Source organism: Callorhinchus milii, unplaced genomic scaffold (assembly GCF_018977255.1).
Source record: "Callorhinchus milii isolate IMCB2004 unplaced genomic scaffold, IMCB_Cmil_1.0 Scaffold13, whole genome shotgun sequence".
Lineage (NCBI taxonomy): Eukaryota > Metazoa > Chordata > Chondrichthyes > Chimaeriformes > Callorhinchidae > Callorhinchus > Callorhinchus milii.
In genome coordinates, this window is record NW_024704754.1 from 4,435,553 (window position 1) to 4,458,271 (window position 22,719).

A 22,719-nucleotide genomic window follows, 5' to 3' on the forward strand; every position below is an offset into this window, starting at 1 on the left:
ATTGATTTCTTCTGTAGCATAAGGAATGGTGGGGAGTAAGCATGCTGATGGCCTCTGTGCTCTGGGAACCATAGGTTCCCCTGGCAGATTGACAGAAAATCGGAGTTATGTTTGGAGGAGTGAGACCTGAGAAGGCAGATAGGTAGAGGGATCAACGTTAAATTTGAACCAGCATGCGTGTCACCAGTTATGAAATTAATCAAAACGCTGACAGTAATTACGGAGCAGGTAAGATCTAAAATTGTTTTTAAAAACAAAGACTTTAATCATCTAAATAGATATAAATAATCCTCAATTTCATGGGCCACATATTCTACAGCTATTAAGAGTAAAACTGAATCAGAGTTTGAACATTTTATTGGGACAAAGAATAAATGTAAAGAAATGTGTTTTTTTCAGAAAATGCTTAAGTTTTTTTTTAGTTATATATCACAGTACAATTTCCCTGCTGCTTTGTTCCTTGGGAGCAAAATGCAAGTTCCATGCGTAATAGAATGTGATTTCCTACTGGTTTGTTGGAAGCTTCCTCTCATTCTGGTTCACCTGCCTGAAACAAAGCAGCCACGTAACGATCTAATTAGATTTTTATATTTATATATAAAAAAACACACACGACAAAAGTTCCTGCCTTTCCTCAACTCTTCCGCCACATTATTGGGAAGTGTCATTTTATAGGGGGGGAAAAAAAAAGGCACATTGTACCAAAGGAAAACTCTTTACTGAGCTGTGAAATTCGCCACAAAACATGGCCTTGATTTTTTGTTTTAAATATTTTGTGCCTCACAGCACTGTAACAAAATATCTCAAAATGCTTATCTTGATCACTGTATAAGTCGAGGATACGAACAGCCTCTATTTTTTTNAAATCCTATTTGTATTCCCTTTTGATAACATTTTGAATGGATTTGATTGTATATAAACATATGAAATAACGCTTCAGGTTGGGAAGCTAAAATTTTTTCTTTTAGAGCATCTCTATACAGAAATTATTTGTACACAAATATTTTATACACAATTATATAATTTGTTCCAAAAGGTATTTGGGGGCGTAGGGCAGCTACACAGTGCTGATAATTGTAATCTTGCTGTCTGTCCTTGCTCTGGCCTTCGAACAGTCCTGAGCAAGAGAAGGCATAGTCAGATGTAGTCGTCGTGAACAGGGTCACCGCTGACATCACAGTAATGGATGAAGATCGCTACAACACGTTGGAATACACCATTTCGCATCTGCCGCTGCTCGGAGATCTCTTCACCAATGGTTTCCATGCAGATGTCGGCTGACAGCTGTCCTTTCCTCCGGGGAGCATAAATTGTAGCTGGAGAAACAAATCCAGCAATGATTAGTCACACTGGACAATGCTACAAGTTATTCCCGCTGCTTCCACTGAGAACAGAAATAATGTTAAGTAAGTCAACCTCTGGTTGTACAAGACGTTGCTATTCACAGAGACACGAACAGATCAAATCCATCCACTGAGTTTCCCACACGCTGCCGGAAATGGGCTAAATTAAACCGCAGCATTTGTCTTGGGAAGCATCTGAATAGCAGCAACGCTATAATTAGAAGCCACATCAAAACGTCTCGACGGGCTTCACACAATTTGTATGAAATTGCGGTGGCTATTTATATGCAATGCAAAATTACATTCGTATGGCGACTTTCAAGTCGGGAGGATGTCCCAAGGAGCCGGACGGTCAGGGATTTGGACATACGGGCAAATATCACAGAGACCATCGGTTTAAGTTTGTTACACGTGACAACCTGTTAACCATGACAATAAGCAGGCACTGGGTGGGGTGTAACGCAGGCACCTATTTGTGCCAACATGACACAGGAGCAAATGGTCATGGGGGCATGGAATCTAAATGCATCGTTTACAAACTCCTGAACAAGTGTGAATTTTTTAAATATAATAATCGTAATGCAGAAACGTGCAAAAATCCTTACTTTTCTCATCATCTTCGAAATCGTGCCTTGCATAGCTATTGGGTTCTGCTGTGCGCAGTGAGCGAAGCCACGGGAAGTCAGTGATCAAGAAATAGGGAGCTCCGTCTACCGTTCCTGCAGGGAGAAAATCAATGGGAATTGGATCGGACCGTCCGGGAGAAGTGTCAATACAAAAGCCACAGACAGCAACTGAGAGAAAACAGCAAATGACATTTACACAGCTCCTTTCACGTCAGGAGGACGTCCCAAGGCGCTGGACAGTCAGGGATCTGCACCCGAGCTGATGGTTGGGATCAGGAGTTGGTGGGGAGTGGAGGGGTAGGAGGGTGACCGAAGGCACAGCCCAAATACGGTGAAAATACAGTAGATTGGCGACGGCTTCTTTGCTGCCACAAACAGCAACGTTCTTGATATTTTAACCGAATTTCGAAGAGCTCGTTCTAGCATCCTACTTCTGGAACCAGCTACCGATAAAGCATTGGCTGTAAACAACAACAACAATAAGAGGAGGGAAGTGAAGGTGATACAGCTGTGCCAGCGACTTTGCACTTAAAGCGAGGATCAATCCCAAGCAATTGGAAACCTCTCTTAAAGGGACAGTCAGAAAACCCGCTTTTCTTTGACGTACGTGGAACAGAAGTGAATTTGTGTAAAGCGAGCAGCACTGCGCATTCCAACGCCTCAGCTCACCTTCCAACGTGTAAATGTCTCTTCCCCATGGGTACTTGGGATACTTCTTTACATCCTCCTCTGTCCGAGTGGCTTCTGGGAAGAACTCATACTTAATCAATTCCCTAAAACATTGTTTTTTAAAAAAGTTCAAAATCAGCAACTTTCTCAATACACCTGTTTAAACAATCATTCATTTCTCCGTTTCAATTTCTCCGCCGCCCGGATACTCACCCGCACAAAACTCCGTACCCTCATCACACCAATCCAGGCCAGGCTCCATTGGCTCCCAATTACCGAACAGATCGATTTCAAGATCCTCTCACTTGCTTTCAAATCCCTTCGTGCCCTCGCATCTCCCTACCTCTCTGATCTGCTTACCCCCCCCCCACTCCACCACCCGCTGCCTCGGCTCGGCCTGCTCCGGCCTTTTTGTCCCTCGTCCCCACTCCTCCACCATCGGTGGCCGTACCTTCAGCCACTGCGCCCCCAAATTCTGGAGCTCTCTCCATCAATCCGTCCGCTTTGCCTCCTCCCCCCCCACTTTCAAATCCCACCTAAAGACTTTCCTTTTTGATCGTGCTTACAGTCACCTCCCCCCCTCCCGCTGCCTCGATATCAGACTCCGCCACTATCAAGCGCTCCGGGACGCTATCCCGGGTGAAGTCTGCTATATAAATATAAGTTGTTGTCGTTGCATCACAGGCACGGGTACAATTCCACAGTACAGCTAGAATCATAGAATCCTACAGCATAGAAGGAGGCCATTCGGCCGATCTTTGAAAGAGCTACCGACCAGTTACACTCCCCTGCTCTTACCCAATAGCCCTGCAAATTTTTCTTCTGACCTCACCATTCAACGTAGTTTTTATATGTAGTCGTAATATATATATATATTCACACAAATATATATATTACATCTATCTGAACCAATAAACACAAAATATCTGTGTGTGTCCGCCAAAACCCAACAGACGTAGAGACAGGATTTATACCTCATCGGAAAGGTCTTGCATAGGGGAGTGTCATGGGCATATTTCCTATTGTTATTGAGCTACATTTTTAAAAAAATGCTTTAATTAAGCCCCACGAGGTAAGCATGGTATTCTGCAACAAAGTAGCGAGAAGAAACCACACACCCTTCTAGAGATACATCTATACTGATATATTCTGCAACAAAATAGCGACAGAGAAAAGCTATGTCCTAAACAAGCTCATCACACTCCAACAGGAGTCCTCCCAACCAGGAATCCTCCCAAAGCGAGTCCTCCCACCGAGTATTGATAAAAGACGAAATGTCTGTCTGAGTGTCAATCTACATTCCATATCGGATCCTTTGGTTGCGAGCAGAGCTGCGGCGGGTACAGCTAGTATAATGTACGGAAACTACCAAACACAAGTGAGGTTTTACCGCCCAGCCTATAAGATTGCTCTGATAAGATAATGATTCTTTATTACATTTTTTTTAATAAATGATTTGCAATTTGATTTAACGAAAATAAAAAAAAGGCAGGTTTGTACGGAGTCAGATACTTACTGATTAATGTTGGCTATGGTGTCCATCCAGCTGCGGACACGGACCTTATTCCGCACATTTGGTGGGTTGCTAAACTCGTGGATAATACAGATGTGGTAGGGATACGGGCCACTGAAGATCTTTCTTTCCAAAGCTAAAGTGTCGATCTGCCCGGATACACATCAATTATTATTCCAATCACATTATCACACATCTTTATCAAAATTTATCACTTTATAATATACAATTAGAGAAATAGGTCTATAAGCAATACCGAGCCACAATTATTATTCTTCCTTATAATTTTAACCCATCTTTTTGGACAGAAGAGTGACTTTTTCATTGAACAAAAAGGCTAGCTGTGAGTAGGACTCCTTACAGTGTTAAGGACTATAGAGGTACAGTAATTGGGAGCCGGAAAAATATATCAGATTAACTCTTATTGGGGGTGGAGGAAGGAGGCAATAAAGAAATAAAGATCTACTCGCCCAATGTACAGTACAAAATAAATTGTCTTTGCCCCAAGACTTATTGTGTGCAAACCCACTGTCTTCAGAAACTTATTAGAAGTGTAAACTTCTGGGCAACGGAATGCATGGGATTGATGACAAGTGCTCACAGCTGGTGTCAAACCAGAAGTTGTTTGAGGGCCATACGAGTTACATTTGACTCCGTCGCTAATGTCATTCACCTGTTGCATCGGCCGCAGGTAAATGATCCTGTTCCTTTCCGGGGGCATTCGCAAAATTTGGTCGAGAAGTTGTTCAATGTTGAGCTTTCGACACTGGACATAGTCAAAGCGGTTTACAATGGGAGCATTCTCTACCTTGAGGTGCTTCAACACTCGACAGCGAGTAGCTAGGCGTGGACAAACACAAATAACAGCATTGACTCATCACACCACCATTATTACACTGGCTTTGCAGTACATATCGCCACGTATAAATCCGAATGGTTAATTTTATACCAGACTGAAGCAAAAAAAAAGACAGCTTGATACAGTTTGCACTCTGCATTATCCTCACCTTTAAAATGCCAGCACTCAGCCCTTGTGGTGAATAAAATACCATGGTTTTGTCCCTGGGATAAAAAGGATGTAACATTCCCCCCCACCCCCTCTCCCTCCCACCCACAGCCCCCCCCACACACAAGAACGTGCAACAGTACAAGGCTGACAACTGAGGATTGCACAAACTGCTGAGCTGAGACTACTTTTGATGCTTTCTTGCCGTGTAAGAATTTTAAACCACATTAACAGTAAATTCCTCTGCTAACACATTCAGATGTACAAACACACAACAATCACTTGCATTTATATAGCGCCCTTCACGCAGGGTAGCGGCCCAGAGTGTTTGACAGTGATGGAGCACACACACTTACACCCACACCACACACAACAATAGGAAGGGGGGATCCACCAGACAGGATGTAAGGACTCACCATGGATAAACATCATTTTAGGACAGTCTCGAAGCACCAAATCGGTAATCCCACAATTTGTCAGTGTAATTCCAACCAGGTTTTTCGATTTCAGGTTAAGAACCTACAGATGAGACACGTGCAGTTTTGAAGCAAAGGCTTTTTTTAAATAAAATAAAATAATCTGATTGCTTTTTTTGCAACTGTACAGAAAGCTGAGTTTGGAACTAAAGGGTCTTGCATTTCCAATCAGTCTGGATAGCTTTATTGGTAAAAAAAACAGCAGTGAAAGGATTTCCCTCAGTGACACTGGTAACTGGGTATGAACAAGGAAAGCACTGCCCTTTACCTGGATATGATCAGCCTCTATCACAGGATCACTCGTGCTTGTGGACTTGTCAGCCGTTCGTTTCCGTTTGACAGCAAGTCGTGGTTTGCGTTTAGGAATATCTGAAAACGTTTTGGAGATGAGTTAGACGGACTAAGCGATAATTAAAACGTACAAAAATGAAGCATAAATATCTGGGATAAAGTTTTACAAATCGACTAGCTGTGAGAAAATATTATTGATTCAGTATAAGAGTGTCAGATAATCAAGGCCAAAGTGCCTGCAGTACAAATCCCCATCAGACAGGTCATTTACACCTGGGAACAATAAACCTACTTGTCCTGGGAAGTTTTTTTCTCCCCCAACCTTTTCTTTAAAGATCTCACCAGGTTTTCTGCAGACTGTTCATGGCTGCCACTCGTTTAACTCGTGACCACTTTAGCCACCGAACTCGAATCATTAGCCAACAGGAATCATTACACTCCTAGACAATGCCCTTCGAGCAAACTGAACTGTCAGGTAGGCTCAACCAGACCTTGCAATAAACAGTAATTTTATGTTTCATTCAAATTGGTTTTTCTCTTGTAAAAGATGAAGATGGAATATTGGGTGGGGGGTGACGGTCCTCTCTGTTTAAGCCAGTCCCTCCCATCCTTCCCTGGTGTAAACCACTTCCATTCCCAGCCAAGGGAAAGACTTTGGTTCAAGAGCACAGTTACAGGTCATCAACATGAGCAAGTTAACCATCTGGTAAAATATACCCTCAAGCTTCTGCTACACTCTCCCCACATAGGATTCCAACTTCAGGTGAACAGGGAAGGATACTAGAGACACAGCACTTTGGCCACAGGAACATATAAAAATACATGCAGCATTACTGGAGGAAAAAGGTTATGTCAGAATATACTAAAACGCTCACAGCCCAGCTCCACTCTGCTGCCATGCTCAGATAATTAATCACTGAACTGTTAGCCATACATTTATATCGTTTGCAATGTTTAGAGAATTTCAATGAGCAAAACCTTAAGTAGAAATGTGCTATACCTACAGACTTCACTGCTGTTACCTCTTTGCTGCCCTTGTTATGTCTTAGCAACTCTCTCTCCAGAGCAGCCTGAAAGCAAACCCTATAACGTGCTACTCGGAACAGTGAATACAGCCATCTCACTCAAGCCTGAGATGAGAAGTCTACACAGAATGTCTGACTGAGCTCCATCTAACTAGCTGCTCTAAAGCAAGGCAATGGGAAGTTACTGAGAGACACCAGCGCAGATACCTTCCTCTACGGTACGCAGCATTATGAATTTTAGAATGGATTTGAATTGCACTGTTGAATTCCCTGTTATTTCACTGTGAGGTGCAGGAAACTATTCGTACAGATCATGACTGACAGACCAATTTTAATAAGGCTAATGTTTAATATGTATGCAGTCAGACATTTTGTGTAGATTTTCAGATTGAGTCATTAAACTGAACCACAAGTCATACTCTTATGCATGGATTTTACATCCACTAAATAACTCCTGTAACCTATGGTAACTTATACGCACACACACAAGATAAACGTTGCTTTGGAATACAAACAGTATCTGAATTTTCAAAACCTTTGCCGAACTTTGACACATTACTCATTTGATGAAGTCGCTCAGGAGGAATGTTCGGTTTGTGACTGAAATGCTCTGTGTGAGTCCTTCACTGCTGCTTCGGAAACTCACAACATCGCAGCGAATGTGTGAAATATTTATAGGCTGCACAACATTGAATATCCCAATAAGTTAGTAAAAAAAAAGAAGTGATAACAATCCACTTGCCACGTAAACACTAGGAAGCGAGGCATGGGAAAACCAAAATGTAATACAAAGTTCCAAAGTGCCATCTGTAAGGAAAACTGATTTCCTTTACAAAACATTTAACAAGTTTCCAAAAACTGTCAAAAACTGTAATCTATTCATACATCCTGAAGCTCACTTCATGTGCCCAGGATCAGCAACGCTGCCAACTTTTGTTATCAAAGCAAAAAAACACAAAGCAGCATTTGGCAGTGGAGTACATTCTGAGGAAGATTAGGTTTGATCTCACCACTTATTTGGATGAACAGTGAATCAGGACTGGATAAAACTTGCTTTAGAAGCTCAGACAGGAATTAAAACTAGATGTCTTCAAATCAGAAATGAAGGTTAATTTAAATCCTAAATCAACAACTACAACCACACATTATATTTGTATAGCGCCTTTCATGTTGGGAGGATGTCCCAAGGAATTATAGAAATGTAATTGTAATTTGTATAGCGCTGTACACATATATATTTCCAAGACTGTCAGGGATTTGGACCCGAGCTGGGATTGGAATAATGAGGGGTGGAGGGCTGGGAGGGAGGATAGAGGTAGGAGGGTGACTACATTTATAAATTAAACTGATTCCTCTTAACACTGCAGTACATGAGGTATTGTACAGACTCACACAGCCCTGAACACAAACTCTGGTTGACGTCCTTGCTGTTTACCTGGCTGTGCCACCAGTGGCACTGGGCTAGATTTGCTCCTGGCCCTTGTCACAGGTCTGCGTGGGTATCCCTCGCACGCCGTCCCTTTACAGCACACCGCCCGGCGATTGCTGCCCTCCGCCTCTCCCACAGCGTCGCTGCTAGTCCTCCCGTTATTTACACGGAGCTGCTCTTGTGCGCAGGAGGGCGATTTCCTTTGTGAAAACTCCGACCCTCCCGACGTGGAGTGACAGTGTCCTTTTAAAGCACTGCTCCCAGAAGACGTCCTGCTCGGGGTAGGCCTGTCCGCCTCACAGCAGCATTCCCGTGTTCTATGATGTACCTGAGATGTGCTGCACGTGCAGTTACTGTGAATGGAGCCATTCCGGGGATTATCCGCGGGGCTGCTGCAGGATTCCTCAGTCCTACGTACAGGAGTACAGGAACACACATGAACGCAGGCACCAGGCCGCGATGGACAGCAATGTCTGCTGTGTCCTCCATTCAACGTGGCTGTCCTGCTAGGCTCCGCACTCGCAGAATATCCACCGATGCCCGAGTTAGCTGCTCCTGAAGCGCTTGCCGTTCCTGAAGACAAGTCTTTGTTTCGGCTTCTCTCGGGGGCATCGCTGGCTAATTTCATATCAGCCTTGATCTGCTCGCTAGTCACTTGACAGCCTTTCTCACAGCTGCTCTCCTCCACCGCTGACGGTCTCGACGGGCAGGACGGGATAACAGGGCTCTTTTTCCGCAAAGGAGCTTTGCCTTTCCCACAAACTCCTTCAAAAACAAAACATACTCCCATAATCTTCCAACCTTCAGTATTATTCAGTATTTTATCCACAAAATATGCAGTCAATTCACTTTACAGACGTCTCAAAAACACGCTAAGACACTGTATCAAATGCAAGGATTATTATTGTCAATCAAATTGACCTTCTGAACACTGATCCCATAAGGTTAATTTAAGAACATAAGAATTTGCTAGATGAAAGACCAAGGTCCATCCAGTTCACCTTCCACCACCCCTGGCAGCCGCATGACATATCGTATCCCAAACTATATATTGTATCCCGAGATATTATTTTATTATTATAATATTAATTTAAAAACAAGTATTCCAGGTTTTGATAAGAAAATAAAAAAACAGAAACACAGAATAGCTCATTCTGCCTATCGAGTCTGTTCTGGCATTGATGCATATCCGTTAATATGCTTACTTCCAAATAGCCCAGTCAATAAACTCTTTTAGAAAGTAAATTACTGCATCAAAGCAGTAGCAACAAACCAGCTAAGCTATGTCCATCATGCAAGCTTACAAAGAAAGCCAACACACACACTGCAGAAAGATAATGTGAAGAAAACACACAATAGACACTTCCAAAAAGTCTTAGGAAAGAGATTTACTTCCTATTCACAAGGAATTTAGCACATTGTATTGAAAAAAATGCTGCTTCACGCTGAATAATAATAATCCTTGCATCTGATATAGCGCTTTATCACGTCGTTGAGACATCTCAAAACGCTTCACAGAATATACCGTAAAGTGGAGTGACTGTGTATTTTGTGGGCGAAACGCGGCAGCCGATTGGGCACAGCGACATCCCAGAAACAGTCGTGGATTGAGAGACCAAATTATTATTATTATTTGGTTTGAAGGGATTAATATTCCATCCCTTCAAAAGCACCTGTCTCTTTGGCACCTCTTACAGCTAATCATTTTGTTAAGATTTCAGTATGAAAGAGCATTCACGTTGAGTTGAAAGGCAGCGTTTAACACAGCGAGGGAGATAATCTTACCAGAGCCTTCACACAGTATTGCTGCACCTTTCTTCTTCTCCTCAGTGTCGGAATAATTATCCCCAGCAGCATTCACACTCCGACTTCCAGACGCTCCTAGATTATATTCCTCCTCATCCTCACTGTCAGAGTCTGGCACCATCTTGGGGCTGGCTTTCACAGCTGGCTGCAGCCCGCTTGGTCCTAAACACACAACAGCCACTTTTTTAATATAGGTTTCTCTGGTCTGGTAGAGAATTAATGCACGGAAATGTGGTCACAGAAAATCTAATGATATTGTAACATCAACTACAACAAATTAATTCACAAGACAATTTCTGTAATGCTAGTTACTAGAAGCCGATGACTTAAGATCTTGATCACCTACAATCTCTTGCTTCCCAAGATGAAACATTACCTGCTTGTTCTTCATCCAAGTCCATTGGGGTCACAGAATGGCCACCGTTCTGATCAGGAAATGCAGCACCTTCTGGCCTGCTTTCCTGCACAGCCTCCTGAAGTCCTGGTTCTGAAAGAGCAAGGACCCACCAACACGTTAGTAAACATTATAAACACAGCGATAACTCACACTGAGATCAACAAAACTCCAGCATTCCACAGGACAACAACAACTTGCATTTATACAGTGCCCTTCACGTGGGGTAGCATCTCAGAACGCTGACAAAAGCTTAGTTTACACGTTCATCTTCCCAATTCACTGGAATCTCGTCTGCTGTGTTCAGTTTGGAATATTATTTGTAGCAAGTTTGTGTATGTGTGTGTGGATGGGGCCGGGGGGCAATCTTATCGATTACCCAATTATCGCTTATCTAACAAAAAGACCTGATACTGTTAACATTCCAGATATTTAGTCCTATAGCTCAGTGGTTAGAGCAGTCGCCTCGCAAGCGTGAGACCTGGGGTCTATTCCCGGTAGGGTGAAATGTTGGCCAAGTTTCCTCACTCCACACTCCTCTGTTTACCTAGGAGTACGTAGGAACCTGGTTGTTAGTCGATTGGCAGATCGCTTTTCCGGGGAATAATAATCCTTTTTTAAAAAAACAATAATTATAATTTGGTCACTCAATCCCCGACTGTTTGTGGGACGCTGCTGTGTGCAATTGGCTGCCGCGTTTCGCCCACAAAATATGCAGTCAATTCACTTTACAGTATATTCTGTGAAGTGCTTTGAGACGTCTCAAAGACGTGAAAAGCGCTATATCAAATGCAAGGATTATTATTATTATTATAGGATTATTATTATTATTATCAGACTTGCCTTACCAGACTGATTATCAAAGATATTCATTACCGAGTCCTAGTGTTAAAAATCCCTGATTTTGTTTTCTTACTTTACAATGAATTATTTTACTTTATAATAATCCTTGCATTTGATACAGCACCTTATCACATCTTCGACACGTCTCAAAGCGCTTCACAGAATATACTGTAAAGTGAATTGACTGTATATTTTGTGGGCAAAACGCAGCAGCCAATTGTGTACAGCAGTGTCTCAAAGTTGTGAACTGAGTGACCAAATTATTATTTTTTTTGTTGAAGGAATTGCTATAGACAACAACAACAAAATTACATTTATAGAGCGCCTTTCACTTTGGGAGGATGTCCCAAAGCGCTGAACAGTCAGATGTCGGGTCCTGATAATGGGGGAGGGGTGGTGTAGGGGTGAGGGAAGGCAGAGAGGTGGGAGGGAGACCAAAGGCACGCGGTCAAAGAGAAAGGTCTTGAGACTCACCGTTCCCTGGGTTTGGCAGGTCAGCTGCTGCTCTCTCCGCCTGAACATCATTGTCCTCGACTTGGTCGTTGTTGTTGTTGAGATTGGCGTGGTTATTTTGGTGATTGTTGTTGTTATCGTTGTCGTTGTTGGAGTTCTGATTGCTGACCAGAGCAGACGAAACACCGATGCCTGTACCAGCACTCAGACCTACCCGAGCACAGCCCTGACGTGGTGGACAAGCAAAACACATCCAATTCAATTCCAGCAAGGTTTCCTTCACACCCTGCACACAACACAGTGCCCTCATCATGGACCCTACACTACCTGCCACCACATGTGGGTGACTACTTCATCAAATTTCTCTAATTCACTAATATTGTGAACAATTAGTGGAAGAAATAACCCCATAGGGGAGACGATCAGATACATTTTTTTACCCAGAGAGTTGTTACGGTCTGGAATGCACTGCCTGAAGAGGTGGTGGAAGCAGAATCGATAGTAGCTTCCAAAAGGGAATTGGATAGGTACTTGAAAAGGAAACAATTGCAGGGCTATGGGGAAAGAGCGGGGGAGTGCGACTGGTTGGTAGCTCTTTCAAAGAGTCGGCACAGGCACGATGGGCCGAATGGCCGCCTCCTGTGCAGTAAGATTCTATGATTCTATATACAGACTTGAACAATGAATGTTAAATCCCTGTGTGAAGTCCACCGTCTCACCTTTGGAGGTTCTCTGAACATCTGATCGAGAGAGATGAACTCCAGGCTTGGCAGCATTTCCACAAACTGACTGAATGACTCCAGTTTGATAGCGTGGCAACGAACAAGTATAAGATCCACCAAGCGACTCCAGCGAGAATGGTCTGTGGGTTACCAACAGATTTACATACTATATCCAGTCATATAACCACCCATTGTCATAAACAGATGCACACACCGGTAGTTTAGAGAACATGCCAAATAAGCCCTTAATAATATAATATTATGTGAATGCAAAAACAACCTTAGAATCTGACTCGCCAATCCTCGTTCAGTCTTTCTTTTGCTCGAATTGAATTTTAATTTGAGTGTGATTAGAGAAACAAGCTTTAAACACACTTTCTTTAATGATATTGAAGAAATAACACAGGCAATTAAAATTTAATTTTCTTTTTACAATCAGCACAATTAATCGTTGATTCCTTTCCTCATTTAAACTGTTTTATATCTTTAAAATGTGGTTGCCTGTCACATTGTGCAATAGAAAATAGGAGAAAATTAAGAGCGACTCCCAGCAGTAGGGTTCAGATCATTGTGGTTTGAATTCTGTATTCAAAAGTATTCTTATATGTTTATAAACACACATCAATACAAGCATAAACCTTTGACATTTTGTTGAGCACTTACCCGTGATCCAATTGTGTGCATTATGTAGATGTGGACAGTTATAAATAACTAAGTATTTAATACAGGGAAACACTTCATTTACTGCCTTCATCCCAATATCTGTAATGATACCAGGGTTTTCCACCACGTCTGCTAAACCATGCTTCACTAAGTCAGCGTTGGTCATTTTACCTGGAGGGAGGGAAAGAGAGGACGTCAAACGTGCAAGGACGTAGTTCAAATATAGATAATAATCTTGAAATTTAAGATGTATAGTTTCAATATAGAGATAAATTGGTCATTCACTTCATGGCTGTTTGTGTGGGATATTTTGTGCATAAATTGGCTGCCGTGTTTGCCTACAAATACAGTCACTACACTTTACAGTAAATCCCGACATGCTTGGAGATGTTTTGTCGATGTGATAAGGATGTATCAAAATGCAGGGGTTATTATTACTCTATGAGTGGGGCTGATCGAAGAGAGAAAATTACATACGCCCGAGGAACTACACCAATACACATATCATTCAAAATGAAGAAAGTTGTGCCTTACATTGTAACAGGAATTCATCCACATATCCCAGCTGGAGAGTCTCAAACTGCGGAAACTCCAGCTCTGCCATTTTTAGTGCGGAAAACACACCATCTTTGGTTAGAGAGGGCTGAATACGAACTTCGTGTAACCTAAAGACCACAAGATACAGAGCGATTCATTCCTATAATAATTTGCAAAGGTGTACAAATCATTGAACTTTTAAAAGCAATACATATATATTTAAAAATGACCTTAACTAGGGTTTCGCTGGTGCTAGTCAGTATTGGTTATGCTGAAAGACAAGGACTGATGAGCACTAAATCCCTTTCAGTGACTTAACTAATTGTTGCCCTGGTGAAAGCCGCACTTCCCTTGACATCAAACTTGTGAAATAGAAATTCTGAAGACAATGGTAAAGAAGGCAGCTTCACTGTTTGCAGATGTTAAATCGAGATTAGATGATCAGAACTCTGCCTCATCTAGGTATTTTGCCCACGAAATATACAACAACAAAATTACATTTGTATAGCGCCTTTCACATCGGGAGGACGTCCCAAGGCTCTGGACAATCAGTGTTACAGCCCCGAGCCGGGGGTCGGGATCGGGGAGGGTGGAGGATGGGGCGCGTGGGGAGGGGAGGGTGACCAAGGACATGGTCGAAGAGGAGGGTCTTGAGCTGGGTCTTGAGGGAGGCAAGCGAGGGGGCGAGATGGAGAGACTATAGGATGGAGTTCCAGAGGGTGGGGGCAGAGTGGCTGAAGGCCTGCCCACTAATGATGGGGCGGGTGAGGCGGGGGAACCTGAAGCAAACCGAAGCCCACTGAGCGGGCAGGTTGGTAGGGTGTTAGGAGGTCGCAGAGGTAGGGAGGAGCAAGGCCATGTAGGGCTTTGAAGGTGAGGACCAGGAACTTGTTATATCCTCTGTGATCCGACGCCAGTGGAGTCGGGCGAGGATGGGGGTGATAGGATCACGGATCCTGTTGCGGGAGAGGCCATGGGCTGCAGAGTTCTGAATGATCTGCAGCCTATGGAGGGAGGAGTTGGGGAGGCCAACAAGCAGGGAGTTTGCATAGTCAAGCATAGATGTAATGATTGCGGATATGAGGGTTTCGGTGGCTCAGTAAGGTGGAGTGCGCGTCCTTGGATGGTGATGCTATCTGCGCCTGAGGTGTGGAGCCGCTGAGGGGAGCCAATCAGGAGGGCCTCGGTCTTGTTGACGTTCAACTGAAGAAAGTTAGCTCTCATCCAGGACTTGATGTCTGACAGACATTCTGGCCGGGCAGCAGTGGTCCTGGAGTCAAAGGTGGAGGCAGAGAGACTGAGTTGGGTGTCATCCGCATACATGTGATCCCATGTCTGAGGATGTCACCAAGAGGAAGCAAGGACAGAGCCCTGAGGAATGCCGCACGAGACGGTACGGGGGCTAGAGGAGAAACCATTTGTGGAGATGAAGTGGAGACGGTGGGAAAGGTAGGATCTGAACCATTCAAGGTCAGAATCGTGAAGGTTGAGGTGAGAGGAGAGGCGGTGTAGGAGAATAGAGCGGTCAATGGAATCAAAGGCAGCAGAGAGGTCAAGGGGGACGAGGAGGCAGAGGGAGCCCTGGTCGCAGATGGACAAAATGTCATTTGTCACTTTGACCAAAGCTGCTTCCATGCTGTGGGCGGCACGGAATCTCGATTGGAGGGGTTCGTGAAGGGAGTGGCGGAAGAAGAAGGTACGAAGCTCTAGTCAATTCACTTTACAGTATATTCTGTGAAGAGCTTTAAGATGCCTTGACGACATGATAGGCGCTATATCAAACGCAAGGATTATTATTATTATTATTTAGGTATAGAACAATGTGAACAGGCACTGTAACTCCACATTATCTTACTTGGTACCAGGAGTTGTAGTCTAACTGCACGTTGAATTGACAGCAGCAGTGCATGTGGTCTCTTCGGCCACTGTATTATACAGTTATTCTCTTGCTCAGTCAGGGCTAGTCTTTGTATTGTGCCTCAGTGTGGCTGTTTGACACACTCTCCTCAACACTCAGGTAGCTGCCTAAATGCCTGTAATCTGCTGCTGTACGGTAATCCTCTCTTCTATGAAATTACATACACAAAATGTCGTTGTAGGATAAACAAAAAAATACCAAAACTGACATCAGTGATAGCACCACAAAATCACACAACTTCCACAGAAATCTGCACTTTTCTCCCCACAACAAAACCTGTCTAAACTTCGACAGGAACCGTTCACCTAGGTCATGAAACCATCTACAAATTTACGGCTTGTTGTGATTTGCTACCTGTTTAACATTAAACTATTAGACATACATTTGCTTTGTGACTGGAAAATCTCATGGGCAACAAACATGAATAAAGAAAGACATTCTCCTATTGATACAAGAAGTCACAAAAGAATATTATATACAAAGGGAACAACACAAAGCAATTTTCAAAATGCTTTACCTGCTCTTAAGAATGCCTACAACTCTGTTTATTCTCAGCTCCCATAGATCATAAACGGAGACTAATACCTCACACCCTCAGGATTTGTGCTGTATAAACTCACCTACGTGCAGCAGTAATAATGAGGTAGCCAAGATCCACTTCAAGTGCATTTTTACATGCCCCAAACACTATTGTATGTAGATTCCTGAAACCACCTGCATCAAAAAGAGGTAACCAAGAGTTTTTAAAAGGGCCGGTTTCTGTTGTGGTATCATGGACAGTTGCGTTATTAGCCCAGGATTTACTCGAAAGAAGATGACAATGGAAGGCATACCTGATCTCGAGCTGTCCTCCACAACATGCTGAATTAGTCCGCCAAGGAATGGTACTCGCACAAGTTCCAAGTGCTCTAGGCTTCTGGCTGAAGCTAACCCGGTCACCAGTGGAACATACTTTAGGGAATTGGTGGGGCCTGAAAAACGAAGCAAACCAACATTTTCTCAAAATGTAATCCCCACTCCACACATAATAAATAATTTCTCTAAATCAAGTAGAGCGAGTTAACTCCGAATCATGATCCTGCTGTGTGCAGTTGGCTGCCGCCTTTCACCCACAAAATATACAGTTAATTCACTTTTAGTATATTCCGTGAAGCGCTTTGGAGATGTCTCGAAGACGTGATAAGGCGCTATATCAAATGCAAGGAATATTATTATTATTATTTATTGCCAAATCCTCACCGTGCTTTTGCATTTTAAAATAACCTTACAGTAAAACTTAAGAACTTATATAAAAAAATGTTTTGATCAAGTTACTTTCTGTACCTGCACAGTTCCGCATTACAAAGGTGCGTAAATTGACGCAGAGAAAATCTTTAAAAGGCTGAGGTTTGGTTAGTCGGACCCACTGTAAATACAGATGCCTTAACATCGGAACACAGGGAATTTCTGGAACATTAACTCCTGAAGCAAAGAAACAAAACAAATTAACTTACGTGCAAACACATTGTGACCAAATAGTCTTCGAAGTGCAACTCTTACCCACGCCTAAATATCTCCACAACATCCCTGCTTACCAACTAAGTGAAGAGTCTGTACTTTGACTCCGACTGGAATAGTTAACTTGTTTTCCGGAGGGATGGGGAAAGCGCCGTTGCGATTTCGAAACTTGCCCAGGATGTGGACCTGAGGCATGTAGTTCCAGATGGCTTCCACCAGCTCCAAATGAGAAGTCTCGACACCCTAAATAAACAAAGTGAAGAGCATTTCAGTACAGCGGTGATATTCTGTCTTGTCACACCACACAAATGCTACAGTGGAATTAGCCAAACTGTTCAGCTCACTAAAAGTTTGCACGTTACTTGCCAGTAGATTTGGACAGGCCTGCAAAGCTTCCAGCACTCCAGGAATACTGAAAGCGTCGTGTCCTCTCACTCGCCGTCGCTCCAAATGCCGAGGATGTAAACCATATAACTGCTCCAAATCCGGCATTTTCTTTAATAATGTGAGAAAGCTTCCATCTGTGAAACCTAATATTAAACCCAAAGAGCAATAACTCACTCAGCCAGCCATTAAAGGGTTTATTTACTTAAATTAAATAAACACGAGAGACGATCTGCCATCCAATGACTTGATTGCTCGATTATTTTTCCAACAAAACCACTACTTGTTTTCTCCTTTAAAATGGTTACTGGATGTTACTCAATGACATTCGCAGGCATAGAAATAAACAACAATAACAAATGACATTTGTACAGTGCCTTTCACGTCAGGAGGATGTCCCAAGGTGCTGGACAGTCAGGGGTTTTGACCCAAGCTGGGGGTTGGGATCAGGAGAGGTGGAGGGCAAGGGAGGGTAGGGGTAATCACGTTAGGAACAGAGACGTAGGAAAGCGCAGCATGCTATTCTGTCGTTGGACTGTGCACCGTCATGGACGCAGAATAAGGCAGGCTTCTAATCTTGGGAAATCCACCACACTTCCCAATTTGTAGTAAGAAACGAACAAAATAGCCTGAGTCACCAGAGTCTGGCAGTAGCTAGATCCTGTTAACTGATGACTGAGCACTAATGGGAGCAGCTAGAGAGAGCAGCCTGTGACTGATCTCAGGAGAAGAGAACAAAATGATCCTGAGCTTATTGCCAGGTCCATTAAACAAACTCTGACCATTTCAACACCATGCTTTAACGTTCCAAGTTCCTCTTCTGGGAAAACACGTCAGAACAACAATAATAATAATCTTTGCATTTGATCTAGCATCTTATCATGTCTTTGGGAAGTCTCAAAACACTTCACAGAATATACTGTAAAGTGAATCGACTGTATATGTTTGGTGTGGAAAAAAGACAGGACAGGAACCAAAGATCATTTTTGAAAATAAAATTTAAGAAAATGGGTTCAGCTCCGAGGTCTGATAGACTCAGCTGACTGGACAAGTCACCCTAACCCTAGGGAAGAGCAAAAAACAAACAATATTTGTAAAATAAGCAAAACATCACCATGCTTAAGAGGATCCAATCTCCAATTTCCAATCTTTTAAGCATGGTGATGGGTTTCCGCATGTGGCAGACACCCGGCTGACCAAAAAAAACAAATCAGGGGAAAACATCCCTGATGTTTAGTGCATCTCTGACCCCTCTCCTGCTCAGGTTACTGGAGAACACTGGGCATTAGTTTCAGGGCCTCTGTGTGCCCTGGTCCCATTATGTTCAATGGCGACAGACGCTTTACACTCGCAAAGCAACCAATCTGGAAGTGTTTAGGAACTGAAACAAGCACAGAAGCAGCAAGCACACAATACTACACCAATACTACCACCCCTCCCCCATGCTCGGGCCCCGACACCTGACTGTTCAGCTCTTTGAGACATCCTCCTGACGTGCTCTATAAATTTAATTGTGCTGTTGCTGCGATCAGATCACTCAGAAACTCACAATATTCCAACAGTCACCAGGAAGGAAGGCAAGCACTGTGCTAAAATAGAAGATTCGCCCACAAATATACAGTCAATTCACTTTACAGTATATTCTGAGAAGTGCTTTGAGACGTCTAGAAGACGTGAAAAGTGCTATATCAAATGCAAGGATTATTATTATTATATTCCTTGATTAATCTAAAATATATTTATTTGCACGCGTGTATTTCTAAAAGCTAGCTAGAAAAAGAAGCATCCCCCCCCCCCACCCCGGGGCTGTCCTCCCTCTGTAGAAATTAGCACCGAAATAGATGATTGACTGTGAATTTCACTTACCTGATGGCATGTATTCCCACCAGCAGCCAGCACACATGTCCACAACCTTAACCACTCGCATGTACACAGTAACCGCCTCCTTCAGCTTCCGGGACAAGCACTCCATACACATGATGTCTTGTAGGGGCAAGTATCTAATGCACAAGAGACAAGAGATTCAAGCTAAAACTTACCTTTTTAATGCCAGTCACTGCCTCGATATTTTGATCAAAATAGTCAAAGAATTAATTGATAAATGAATAGCATTCCTTGTGTCCAGATAAAAACGAGCTGAAAGTTTTATGAAAATTCTATGAAACTTCTCACGCACCGTGCACAACAACAACAAATTACATTTGTAGAGTGCCTTTCACGTCAGGAGGATGTTCCAAAGCGCCAGAGTCCGCTGAGCGGAGGGTGTCGACAGGTTGGTAGGGGGTTAGGAGCTCACGGAGGTAGTGAGGAGCAAGGCCATGGAGGGCTTTGAAGGTGAGGACCAAGATCTTGAACTATACCCTCTGGGGGATGGAAAGCCAGTGGAGCCAGGCGAAGATGGGGTTGATCGGATTGTGGTGTCTGGTGAGGGACAAGACAGAGTCTGCAGAGTTCTGGATGATCTGCAGCTTTGTGGAGGGAGGAGTTGGGGAGGCCGACAAGCAGGGAGTTTGCATAGACGAGCCTGGATGCCTCCCCCTCTTCAACAACAATAACTTGCATTTATATATGGGATCCTTCACGCGTGGTGGTGTCTCGGAGCGCTTAAGGTTGTATAAAACAGAAAGCGTTCCACATACATTGCGGAACAATAAAGAGCCAGGATAGGAATATACCTGAATATATGACACAACACTTCGTGGGAAAGCTGGTTCATGTAGTCGCTCGGCTCATCTGGTTCAGCAGCTCCTGCTCCTTTGCTCACATTGGGACACGCTTTGGCGTATTTTCGCCGGGGTCCCATCTTCAGGGAGTGCCTCCTGAGTGCACTCTGGTTTTAACGTCACCACTGACAGTCAGGGAAACAAAAGCATCACTGGAAACAAGGGAAAACCATGCGTTCATTTGGGGCTTTTTCAGCTTTACCTGCTCGTACATGATGTGACGCAGGGCCATCGTAACTCAACACCAACTAATTAAATTTATACAGCGCCTTTCACGTCGGGAGGACGTTCCAAGGCGTTGTACAGTGAAGGGTTAACAACCAAACTGCGGGCTGGAGTCAGGAGCATTGGAGGACAAGGGAAACTCCTACTTGTGTGGTTCTGCAGTTTCCTACCAAGGGGAGACCGATTGATCGCTCTCATTTGAGTTTGTCGACCAACGTCCTATTGTTTCTAGCCTGTAAGGCTTTGGATCTATCTTGTCACAAACAATGGGTCGAAGGTGACCAACTAAGCAAAACATGCCAACACCAAAGCGCCAAAGTGATCTGTATAAATCACAATCAACAACAAAGCCCTTGGAACCAGCAAGGAGTAATAGTGGGAAACACAGCTGTCAGCCTGCGGATCAGCATGAAGAAATGTCATGAGATGAACGGGAAACCCAGTTAGTAAAAATAATCCTTATGCTTGATATGTCAGGAGGACGTCTCTAAGCTTTTTATGGGATCTACAATAAAGTGTACTGAGTAATTTTTAGGTGGAAGTAATGTCAGAAGGCAGGCACAATGGGACAAGGAATGACTGCACAGATAGGACACATCTGGAGTATCCAGTTGCACCATACCAAAACCTACAGAAAAAGTCCCTCAATCTGGAGGAGAAATCACCAAATTTACTGACGTTCCCTCATTCACTCAGACTGCAGGGAACTCCCCCAATGACACTGAGAATGAGAGAATCCAGGAGATGTCAACCTTCATCAACTCCCTTTTTAACAACCCAGACCATCTGTGAAGAGATCCAGAAATCAGTGTTGGACATTGAGAAGCCAATCTCAGATCTGATGTAAGACATTCAATCCACATTGTCATAGCTCCTAACATCATCTGATTGCAAATCAAAATGCCGACGTTTCTTGGAATTTCACACACAGTATTATCTACCTGGCTTCAGAGATGAGATACGTGCACAGTGAATATTTAGTACTTCAGACAAAGAGACAATTTGGCCACTTGTTTTCTTTTTGATCATCACGAGAAGTGAACCGCATTCAGTGTTTTAAAACCCAACCACATTTTTAAGAGCAAAAATCCAGGAAAGCAGTTTGCTTGCTATTGAATATGTAGAACAAGTACGAATGCACAGACTAATCAACATCACAATTTGCACCACAACAATGGAATGAAACTACCGCGCCAACAATATTGACATGGAAAAGAAGAAACATTCAACAAACATACAGAAAATAGAGAAGCAAAAAGAACCCGACAATCTTTACCACCAGGTGAATGGGCCCATTTGGTTGATTTAGACTAGCAAGCTTTAAACACATGAGTTCATGTTAATATCACTTAAGTGTTTCTTTTACTGAATTGTCCCATAGTACCAAAACAGGAGTCAAGTCATCTTTACATTGCACTTCTGTTGTCCGCAGACCTGCTTGGAATTTGTGTTCTCTCCTATGCAAGTGTGGATTTGTGATCCAGTTAAACTATGAAAGCAAGTTCTGGCCAACAAACCACCGCTCACAACAGTAAGAATGTGAAACACAATCTCTTTCTATTTGGGGTTAAATCATTTGTTCCTACTTTAGCTGCTATCATTTCAGCACATTATCAGAAAGGATTATTTTAAAGATAGTTAATAGCAATCAGAAAGGTGTTGTGTCTGAAACATCACTTTGAGAACACAGGATTACTCTTGTGACAGAGACGAATGGCGGCGGGGGTGGGGGGGGGGGGGAGAAGGATGGCGGGGGGAAAGGGGGGGTGGAGACCGAGGGCGGCGGGGCGGGTGGGGAGACAGAGGGCGGGGGAGTGGGGAGCCGGAGGGCGGGGGAGTGCGGTGACGGAGGGCGGGGGGATGGGGAGACGGAGGGGTGGGCAGACAGAGGGCGGGGGGTTGGAGAGACAGAGGGCGGGGGGTTGGAGAGACAGCGGGCGGGGGAGGGGGGAGACAGCGGGCGGGGGAGGGGGGAGACAGCGGGCGGGGGAGGGGGGAGTCAGCGGGCGGAGGAGGGGGAGACAGCGGGCGGGGGAGGGGGAGACAGCGGGCGGGGAGGGGGAGACAGCGGGCGGGGGAGGGGGGAGACAGCGGGCGGGGGAGGGGGAGACAGCGGGCGGGGGAGGGGGAGACAGCGGGCGGGGGAGGGGGAGACAGCGGGCGGGGGAGGGGGAGA

General features: G+C 43.9%; 1 protein-coding gene across 2 annotated transcripts; it reads right to left on the reverse strand.

Moving 5' to 3' along the window:
* Positions 1-241: 241 nt before the first annotated feature.
* fbxo38 (F-box protein 38) lies at positions 242-20,468 on the reverse strand. Of its 2 annotated transcripts, XM_007906225.2 has the most exons (21): positions 20,271-20,468; positions 19,462-19,595; positions 17,578-17,741; positions 17,289-17,454; positions 17,038-17,175; positions 16,548-16,685; positions 16,335-16,428; positions 13,794-13,924; positions 13,260-13,430; positions 12,594-12,736; positions 11,896-12,100; positions 10,561-10,671; positions 10,164-10,346; positions 8,385-9,143; positions 5,902-6,002; positions 5,574-5,676; positions 4,825-4,991; positions 4,155-4,300; positions 2,639-2,742; positions 1,949-2,062; positions 242-1,316 (listed from the first exon to the last, which is right to left on the reverse strand). In XM_007906225.2, exons 1-21 carry the CDS (start codon positions 20,396-20,398, stop codon positions 1,138-1,140), a joined length of 3,579 nt encoding a protein of 1,192 aa, XP_007904416.1. In that variant the 5' UTR covers positions 20,399-20,468; the 3' UTR covers positions 242-1,137. The 2 variants fall into 2 exon arrangements, with proteins under 2 accessions (XP_007904416.1, XP_042195951.1); XM_042340017.1 differs by lacking the exon at positions 242-1,316 and having other exon boundaries at positions 1,959-2,062; positions 2,639-2,713.
* Positions 20,469-22,719: the final 2,251 nt, after the last annotated feature.